This window comes from Ascidiella aspersa, chromosome 8 (genome assembly GCF_963924565.1).
Source record: "Ascidiella aspersa chromosome 8, kaAscAspe10.2, whole genome shotgun sequence".
NCBI lineage: Eukaryota > Metazoa > Chordata > Ascidiacea > Phlebobranchia > Ascidiidae > Ascidiella > Ascidiella aspersa.
In genome coordinates, this window is record NC_139454.1 from 2,223,270 (window position 1) to 2,234,096 (window position 10,827).

Here is a 10,827-nt window from a genome sequence, read left to right on the forward strand (position 1 = left end):
CACTTTATAAAACCCGTGGATTGAAAATGATTTCAGCGAACCATTTCGAGCGGCGTACTCTACAGTTAGTTTGGTTATCGATAAATACACTGTTGCTTCCAGGCATAGTAGCCTATATCAAAAACCAACGAAGTTGTTTATCGCTTTTTGATCCCCTTCTGTCATTTTACTTTGCGTGGTGTTGAGCGTGTATTCCCTGGTATTCTATGAATATAGGTAACCGTAAGGTTGGAGAAAATAAAATAGGTGCCGAAAGAGCTTCGTTTAAGTAGGAAGTTCGGTATTGTTGTAAGTTTATTTAGCCTAAACGGCTTATGGACCGTTTGTTTGCACAATATGTTCCGGGTGTTTGACAGTAGCCCTATATATATTAACTGCAACAACTGTTTCAAACAGAATTGTCTAAAACAGAGTATAATCTTTTAACTTATGTGCGATAAAAGTGGATATACGAGCAGAAAGTGATATATGTAACATTCTGACCCCTTGGTATATTCTTCAAAGATTCGCGAACCTTTCTCGCAAAAAAAAGGCTACAAAAAAGAATAAAATAAACAAGCGAGAAAAAAACAGAACAACATGCAGTTCATCTCGTGTTTTTCTCTGCTGCTTGTTCTCCTCGAATTCGGTCATTTCTCCGAAGCAAGTAGCTTAGAGCGGATTTTAAAAAGATACGAGAGCAGAATCGAAACGCAAAGACAACAGCAGCAAAGAAGTAGGGTCCCCCTTGGAACCGAAATGACCCCGTCTTATCCAGGCCCCCTCAGGCCCTCGGGCGCGCGCCCCAAGCGATCACTATCTCCCCTCGGAGGAAACAACACTCGAGATAAGGGAGTACCAGGCACGCGGCAAGCTGTGGACTTGAGTCGAAATTTGAACCGCACCGTCCCCCAGTATATGCTCGACTTGTTCAATCGATTCGCTAATGATACACAAGATAAACCGGCCTCGAACACTATAAGGAGCTTCTTCAACGAAGGTATTTGAAATTTAAGAACTATGTTATGCCAATCCACCCGTGGAGCTGTAATTGGTCGCTATTAAGGATGTTTATACGATGTCGATATCCGATATTTTTGAATAAAAGTATCCCGTTCAGACCCAATGCCATTGACGTCATTAATATGCTTAAACATAAAAAGGATAAATTAAGACGTTCAAAGATAATGTTGTAAGGTTATTAGGTTAAAATTAACAAATTTGATAAAACTTTTTTTTGTTAACTTACTATTTTTAATGAATTTACGTTTCAATGAAGAAATAACTGCGTTGTATCGCATATGAGCTAAAATACCACTGCTAATTTGGTATCGGAACAGCACCGATACAACCTTATTATCGGACGGGTACCGAAACAACAACTTGTTTCGGGCATCGGCTCCGATCCGATATTATCGGACATCCCTGGTCGATATGTATTTCGCTAAACTTTGAAATGATAATAAAAAATCATCAGAAAGAACTTATTTAAACTATGTTTTCGTTTATCTGCGTTTCGCTTATTATTAAGAATTTCATAGTTACGAAACAGTGTTTCTTTAAACTAGTTTACCCTTTGATGTAACATATTATTTTTACTGTTTTAAAGAACAAAACCATATGAATGGTTACACTACGCACGGATCTGTAATGCAGCTTGGTAATAAATTGCAAAGCCAAAAAGGTTGAGTAGATCGACAGCTTAGTGAATAAGACGTTTCGATACGAGCTTGAATCTTTATCACATTAACTGAAGATGAAAGTTAAGTTCGAATCGAAACGTCTTAATCAAGATGACCGTTTTGGCTTTACAATTCACTATCAATTCCATATCAAAAATCCATCTCATTTGTACCATATTTTCAAAATTATGTTGTGGTCTACAGAGCCCACTCTCATGTGATGGTAAAAAATACACTCTAATTCATTTCATGCGGCTCCTTAATCTCATCAATTTTAAACTGCGGCTGGCGTTGCTGAAAGTTTACCTGGTGTAGATACTGAAAGAAACCTTGGCAAGATTAGTATTGTTTTTACTGCACATATTTCACGATAAAACATGTGCAGTGTCCCTTTAGTCCGGGCCCAGGTGTGGTAAAATTTACGACCCTGCCTTCTCTAGTTATACTCTCCTGGATTACAAGAGCGCTAATTGAGCAGCATACCACACAAGTTGGAATGCCCATTAGGCTTCGCATTCCCTTTCCTAAAAGTTATCCTTCTTGTTTTTGTATGAAGCCAGCGAACAGAGTCAGCGTCAGTACCAGGCAAATTACCAGTCGTGTACAGTCAACCAGCAGCATTGGTCGCGCAACTGTAGCAGGAAGCACTTGCTGTCGTTCGACATTTCGTCCATATCAAGCCGGGAACGAATCGAACTGGCCGAACTTCGGCTTTACAAGATCGTCGAAATGGACAGGTAAAAAGCAACTTCAATTATTGCCTGTAGTCCAGTGCTGTAATCTGAAACCGTTGGGCGTTTAAAAAAAATTGCTGCCGAAACGGTGTTCCGTTGAAATAATTATTTGTGTAAACAATAGCTTGAGAAGCGCACCGCTCCGACAAAAAGCAATTCGAATTAAGATAAACTGATGATGTCATTTACTTATATGGCGAAATGCATATTTACGTTAAAACTTTAAGACCTTGCTGACTGATTTTTGTTTGTAGCGGACGTCAACGTCACTAAAAAAGCTCAATGCACCCTGGTTTTATTATTGCGAAGATTTCGTTGATAGAAATCGATACAAAATCTTTAAGTAGTAAATCAAAACCTACTCGAAAGGTTTTAGAATTTTTCTATTTTAAATGGGGCAATTTCTGGGTGATTTCTCTTTAAAATTAAAAATTCAATAAGCGTTTGAATTAAGTAAAGCGCTTTACGTTACGTGCGCAGGATTCGTGGACCTTTTTTCTTTTTGTCAGAATTCAAAGTTTTTCCCACACGCTTAGACTTGTAAAGGAATTCCAAAGCCAAATAAGTAATCACCGATTTCTGACAAATTGCTGAAATTTACCTTCTTTCAAATTGTCTTACACGATGCTAATTGACGAAACGAATGATTTTAACTCAAGTTGTTACATCTGGAAAGTTAAGATGTCCTCGTCATGGCCACTTGTTTTTGAAAAAGTAACACGTCACGACGTCTGCAAAGCGTCGCCCAATGCGTTGTATGACGTCACAATATCAAGTGTTGACGAAAAACTTTGTATAACGATTTCTCGTCAGTTACTCATCAACATGCTGTTTTAGTTCCATCTTGCTCTATTTGTTACCCCTAAAAAAAAAGTGATTTTTAAATGAGGTTTTTGATTAATGGTATCAAATAATTAACAAAGAACACGAAAACCCCAAATAGTTTGATTTAAACTATAAACTTAAACACTATAAAGGTCAGATATTACTTTTTGCTTTTAAGCTTTCAAGGATAGATTCGTTGTCAAATTAAAGGGTTAATACAGTGGTCCGGAGTTCCGCGGCACTCTAGGGAGCCATTTTTAACGCTTAAGGATGCCGAGAAATGTTTCAAATTCATTTTCCAATTTTTGCTCTATTGGTAAGCTTATAGAATATTTTGTGTGTACGATAAAAATACCAAAAATATTTTTTTAACCTTGTTGCACAGTTAATGTGCTGTTTCAATCTCGTTTATTGTAACGTTACAGTTAAGCACTCAGCAATAATACGAGCAAGGGTGCCGCAAACTATTTATATTTTCTTAGGGTGCCACAAGCTAACAAAGATTGCGAAACACTGGGTTAGTAGGTCGCTGCTCTAATGAATAACTTTGGGTTGCACAATTTTTGTTTTTCCTGTTAGGTTTTATCTGTTTGGGATAATTTGCTTTTTGCATAACGCTAGTGCTATATCATGGAGCAGTGATTCTGAAACTTTTTAGCCTGCCAAGCGCTAAAAGTTTAAAAATAAAATCGCAGCTCAATTTTACAAAAATACAACTTTGTAATTGCACAAACGTTCCGAGGGACACGTTTATGGAAGTAAACACCTGTTGACAAATTACAAACTTGTACCAACTATTTACGCGATGTGCTTGATTTAGGAAAACCTTCATTGGGACTCGCCGAAAAGTTGACGTTTTTGAGTTGATCAAAGAAGAAGCTCTGGACGGGCAAACGTTTTACCGCAAGATGTAAGTAGAGATCAGGGTTTTAATTATTTTTGGATAAAATGTGCTTATATAGGCAAGTGAACGTGTAAAATATGAAAAAATCTCCTCGCCCTTATACGTAAATGACGACAATGACTTCAAATGGAAGCAAAAATTCTTTAGACTTTCCTTTCTTGGTCAAAGCCAGTCATTAATAATTTCTAGTCATTTAAAAGAGAAATATACACAAATTTTCATTCAAATTAAGAGACTGGTGATGCCTTTTTTTGTGGCCAAATATATTTCTCTTAAAATGACTGGAACTTATAAATGACTGACTTTGACCAAAACAGGAAAGCCTAAAGAATTTCAATTCCAACACAAAAACAATTTCATCGATTCCGGAGTTCGACTCCGCAGCCCTGGTCTTATATAAACGTCTTGTGTTACGTAACAGTTGGAGGTTGACTTAAAACGTAATAAAAATATTTCCTCGCAGCCTCATCGACTCAAAGCGCAACTTGGTTCAGCGCAGCGGTTGGGAGACCTTCTACATCAGTAGGGCTGTGAGGAGATGGGTGAGATCGCACAAGAAGATTCACCACCTCGAAGTGTGGATCGAAAATATTGGAACAGAGATGAACGAAGAACCGCTCGGGGTAAGAAGTGTTCTTTCGTTTTTATTAGTTGGGTACCATTGGAGATTCCTGTATATCAGTGTTTGTGGCGATGCTACGCGTAAGAACGAAAGTTGGAAACAAGTCATGTTTAGATTACTTAAGTCAAATGATTTGAGAACAAAGTTTTTTCAGTGATCACAGTGTACACTTGAATTATTATATTCTCCTGTCTTAAAACTCACTCTTTACTCCATCAACCCAATGCCCCTATGCCCATTAACCAACTCTCTTCTCCAAAAGGTTGAGATTGAAGAAAACCCGCAAAGCAGCAACGAGCCTCTCCTTATCGTTTACTCGGACGGACGAAACGAACCACATGGGGCTCTACGGCACGACGTGCAAGATTTAATGCGACCAAACCAGCACAAAAACCACCCCCACAACCACGTTCTAGCCCCGCCCGGACCAAAAATGGCGTCGGAAATCCTCAGTCGTAAGCGTCGCTCGTCGCGTGGCAACTGTCACCTTGAACCGATGACTGTAAACTTCAAGGAGATCGGCTACAGCTGGGTGGTTAGACCTCTGCATTACGAGGCTGGAAAGTGCGTGGGTAGGTGTCATATACCTTTACAGGGCCAGGACACGACAAACTACGCAGTTATCAAGGCCTGGATGTTCCATAAGTCCAAGGGCCGACATCGCGGGCCCTGCTGTGTACCGGTTAAGCTCGGTCCCATCTCGCTGCTCTACGAGGAGAATAGCGTCGTTGCTTTCGGGTACAACTACGAGGAAATGCGCGTGGTCCAATGTGGGTGCAGATGACGTCACGGGGGCGCAGTTGACCCCCATTTTTGGGGCCCGCGGTCGGGGTCGGCGTCGGAGCTAGAATAAAAACCCAGAAATGCTAGAAGGCTTGGCGCGGAATTTTTAAGCAATCGCGAACTCAAGTTATTTGTCCAAAGCATTTAAGTCGAGTCAAGTCATTTTTGATTTAAGTCATTACAACTCTGGCGAACTTTTCCCTTGCGTTCCTAGTTGCAACTTGCAAGTTCTACAAATTAAGTTAATATTAATTTACTTTTAAACATGACTCGAATTTCGACGCTCCTTTGTGGAAGAACATAAAGAACCCTATAGACAAATGTAGAACTCCAAGCTACTATTCAATTAAGTGTTGCGTTACTCTAGGCATAACTGCTCCTGAGACAAGGATTTAATCAGTAAATTTGTGTAACGCTCTGAAAAACAGAGTAGCAAAGCTCTTTACTTAGTTATGTTTTTGAATGAGGTTACTTCCACAGGAGTAAAATTTATTAATGTTTTACATCTAAACAAACTGAGTTTCGGTTCCCAAATTTATTTTGTCCTTATTTTAATCTTAATTACTTGATTTGCAACCAGAATCGTTTGTTTCTCACCATTCGCTTTCAATTAGATTAGGGGTTTATACAGATAAGCCAAAGGGGTGCGCAGCTGAAAATTTTTATTCTTAAGGAAATAATGAATGGTAACTTATTAAATTGGCCGCGTTTTGTATAAAGTTTTCAGCCGGTAATAAATTTGTTGTAGCAGTAATGAAAACCTTGTAAAAGTTTTTTATTTACCACTGCCTAATTTTACCAAACACCTTTATTTACCAAACACCTTAGCAAGACTATAACGGTTTGATTTTGGCGAAAATTGATTTAGTCTAGAAACAGTAACACCAAGTCATGATATCTAAATCTTTGTTGATCTTTCCTTATTTTTATTTATATTTGTTTCTGTTGATTTGTGTCGTTTAGTGTTCATTGTTTTATTGCTACATTGCGGGCAATTGATTTACTTTAATTGGGTTTAACACGTTTTTGATTGCTGTTGTTCCAATACTTGCCATTTTACTTTGTATGGAAGTCAATATGTGTTAATTTTGCGTTCTTTAGATTTTGCTGTATATATTTATATAAATTTGATGTTTCTTATCTGGAATTTTTTTTAATCAGAATTTAAATACCGGTATTAAAATAAAAAGTTAAAAATTTTGAGCCAGAAACCGTTAAACAAGAATGATTTCGCCTTCGGCAATGATGAATTTCTCTCATTTCGATGTTTACACTTTGCTTATCGGTTAATTTAGTAATCTACGCACACTCGCACAGGCTAACCACTATAGGAAAATGTCTGCTGGCAGCCCTACTGATACTAGTTGACTTTAGGCTACCGTCTGTCAGTAATCTGCATCATTCAAATTGCGCAAGGGGCTGATTAGAGACCAACACTTTTGCAGACGTCAGAGTTTGAGAATTGCCAGTTTTCTGACCAACCTTGTTGTTTAATCGTTTGCTGAAATTGTTGTACGTTGGTTTGCTTTTATTGCTGTTATTTTAGTCATTTTAGTTCATTTGTTCATGTTGATTTAGTTCGTTTTTTTTTTTTGGTTTTTTTGTTTATTTTGCTGGTGGCGAAAACAAAATGATCTTTCGACAGCAATAGTTTGTTATCTAATTTCCAAAGCGCACATCTGTTTTGTTGAATCAAAGAATCTTAAATTGTTTAAATCTCTTTGGTTGGACCCACATAGTAAGCCCTAAACATTTACTACGAACTTTCTTTTTGATTTCTGATTTTGTTGTGCAGCCTATACTCGTTGTTCTATTTCTTTTTTTGTTTATTTTAGTTGACTTGCCAGCTAAATGTTTGTTGTTATTGTTTTATTTAAACCGACTCTCAGTATAATAAAACATCGCTGTAAAACGTTGTCTTGCAATACCCACAAGGCAGACTTGGACAACTAGATAATTCTAGTTTCCTAATTCAATGAATCCGATCAAAATGCATCTAATTCTACTTCAAATCTAATTTGTGAATTGCTTGTTTGCTCTAATTCTAGTTTTAATCTAATTTTTTTTTATCGAAAAAATGCTACTTTGTCCAACGGCATTTTTAGTCTCTTAGTCAAAACAAAGAACTTAAATTTAAACTCTTTGGTTCGAACTTAAATTCTAGTCTAATTTTATAAAGCTAAAATAAGTCTAGTTGTCCAAGTCTGCCACAAGGCAGTGATTCTCAGCCTTTTGTGGCTCAAAAATAATAAATAGATTTTCGGCACCCGACTGAAATTTTTGTTGAGTATTTTACTGAAATGTCACTATAAGTGGAACAGGAACAACGCAAACAATTTAAAACATGTAGGAAAATGTCATTTAATATAATTGTCTCTAATCGTACAAAATAGTATCAAGAAGCTTGCCAATTGAGCAAAATTCAGATTCTTAAAAATTCTCAAGTACCCATCGTCACCCTTGAGCAATAGAAATAGCACACCAGGGCGCCGCGACACCCCGGTTGAGAACCACTGCTTTAGCTAAATGTAGGTATACAAATTGTGACGTCATGCAGGAGCGAACCGCTTTTGTTTACAGGTTCGGGTTCTGTTAAGGTTCAGGTACTTTCAAATTATTCGGTAACTCAGTTCCGGTTCGGCTCCTTAAAATCTTATAAAAACCGGTTCAAGTTCGGTTACGGTTCGGATAAAATTGACCCAAAACCGGTTCATAAAGTTCCGGTTCGGTTCCGGTTCGACTCCCTGGTATATATACGACGTATAGGCTACACAAAAAGAGTCTACGTGGAAAATGGCGACCCTAAAGTTGTAAGTTGAACTGTATATCCAACGAAAAAATATTAATTTAGTCATATTAAACTGAAGCGTAGAGGGGTTCTTGGGAGCCATAAGAAGGCTGCTGACCCTATAGACGAGGGCCGACGGCTGCCTAAGTCTCTTACAAGTTCTTAATCCGACTCCAAAGGAGCAGGCCGCTAGAATACCCGTCCTTAACTTCTTGTACTCTAAGCAAAGACAATCCACTCAGTAGATAGTTGCTCTTAGAGTATATTCACAAGTCTCAGAAATACAGCGATAAACAGAGCGGTGATTCAAGCCGCTAATCAGTAAGACGTATAAAGTAGAATGAATTGTCAAATGCGGAAAAGCAATTCGCTAGGTGCGGCGGTCACACGTCAGTGGACAATGGTCACGTGTATAGTGACGTAAAAGTAGGCTATGTGCTACAAAACAAGTTATAAAAATTAATAGAGTAGGCGATTGAAGCGTAGAGGGGTTTGGGTAGGGTTATAAGAAGGCTGCTGACCCTATAGACGAGGGCCGACGGCTGCCTAAGTCTCTTACAAGTTCTTAATCCGACTCCAAAGGAGCAGGCCGCTAGAATACCTGTCCTTAACTTATTGTACTCTAAGCAAAGACAATCCACTCAGTAGATAGTTGCTCATAGAGTATATTCACAAATCTCAGAAATACAGCGATAAACAGAGCGGTGATTCAAGCCGCTAATCAGTAAGACGTATAAAGTAGAATGAATTGTCAAATGCGGAAAAGCAATTCGCTAGGTGCGGCGGTCACACGTCAGTGGACAATGGTCACGTGTATAGTGACGTAAAAGTAGGCTATATGCTACAGAATCCCCCTTCCAATGAACAAGTCAGACGTAGAATGGGTTGTTCATTAATTTGAAAAGAGATCTGAAAGATTGATATTAGGATTTGGTTTGGGTGCATGTCCGAAAGCTGTGGGACATGAAGAGAAATAGCATGTAAAAATGGCGAGCGAAAAACAAGCGTGGCGTTATAAGAAAACAATATATTTACAACTCAAGAGAGCAACGTTTTATGGGTGTTTTTATAATTTTTTTGGGGGCGATTTTGTAAAAGATTTTTCTCCGTGATATATTTGTACACAAACGATTGAAAATGCAATACAGGAAACAATAAATGTTTGGCCGGGCTCTTTCAAGCTGCGGCAACTCAAATGAACAGCTGAAGGCTGTCTGTTTTGTAAACAAAGTTTGAAGGATTATTTTCTTGGTCGCTCGGACCCTTTGTGACACAAATAAATTTCAGGCGTACATTGATGAAATGCGATACATCGAATTATAGATACATGGCGATCAATTTCATGCACAATTCGGTAAGCTTAGCGTTTGGCTTTAAAGTTATTGTTAGCAAACGTTAATTTAGGCCTCTGTGTCGCTGTTCGCGCTGTCAGAGATCGAATTTGTCAACGGTCTTGCCGCCGACTGTAGGTTAGGGGTGGGGGTTAGTAAGGTTTATAGGTTCGAGTTCGATTTCTGACAGAAAACAGAGGTCTTCTCAGTTAGCTATAGCGTAAACAAGCTTTTATGCCGGTCTCGGTTAAGCGCGGTTTAGAGCGTGAGAACCGGAAGCTATTTTAGTGTTAGCCAAATTTCGCTGTGCCTGCCGTTACGGTTTAAGCGCTTTATATTAAGCAGTTACTCGAAATATAAAAATGCCAATCCAACAGTCATTCAGCACAACACACAACATTCAATGGGCGTAAACTTATTAATGCAAATTATGCGATAAATTTACACAATTATGTTGCAGGAAAATTCGACGATTTTTATTTGAAAATTCGACAAGCGAACTATCAGTTATTTTCGAACGAAAATCACTTGTCTATCTTACTAATTTAATAGTTGTGACGTGAAGAAAATCGCACGTCCTTCTGAAGTTCCCTGGGGACAAGATCGTACACGAAGCCGGTTCCGTTCCTCCAAAATAATCCTTTGACGCTAGGTCGTCTTTAAGGTCGCACGCTGCCGGTGCGGGGAATGTGAAGGAATTCTGGGCTGTTCGTACGAGAGGATCCTCCCGGGGGCCGTTGAAAGGGCGATGTATCTTCTTCGGGGAGAGACGATTGACTGTCGTCTCTCTAATTGTCGAGATTTTTAGTCCGTTTTTTCTGAGACTTGCCTGCTTTTGATTGCAATGTTCTGTCTTCAGATATCTTCCGAAGAACAAGGAGGTCACCAGTGAAGCGTAGAGGGGTTTGGGTAGGGTTATAAGAAGGCTGCTGACCCTATAGACGAGGGCCGACGGCTGCCTAAGTCTCTTACAAGTTCTTAATCCGACTCCAAAGGAGCAGGCCGCTAGAATACCTGTCCTTAACTTATTGTACTCTAAGCAAAGACAATCCACTCAGTAGATAGTTGCTCATAGAGTATATTCACAAATCTCAGAAATACAGCGATAAACAGAGCGGTGATTCAAGCCGCTAATCAGTAAGACGTATAAAGTAGAATGAATTGTCAAATGCGGAAAAG

General features: G+C 38.8%; 1 protein-coding gene across 1 annotated transcript; it reads left to right on the forward strand.

Moving 5' to 3' along the window:
- The first annotated feature begins 579 nt into the window (after positions 1–579).
- LOC146134840 (bone morphogenetic protein 10-like) lies at positions 580–5,530 on the forward strand. Its single transcript, XM_083395679.1, has 5 exons — positions 580–979; positions 2,218–2,398; positions 4,041–4,130; positions 4,588–4,747; positions 5,015–5,530. The coding sequence occupies exons 1-5, from the start codon at positions 580–582 to the stop codon at positions 5,528–5,530; spliced, it is 1,347 nt and encodes a 448-aa protein (XP_083251805.1).
- Positions 5,531–10,827: the final 5,297 nt, after the last annotated feature.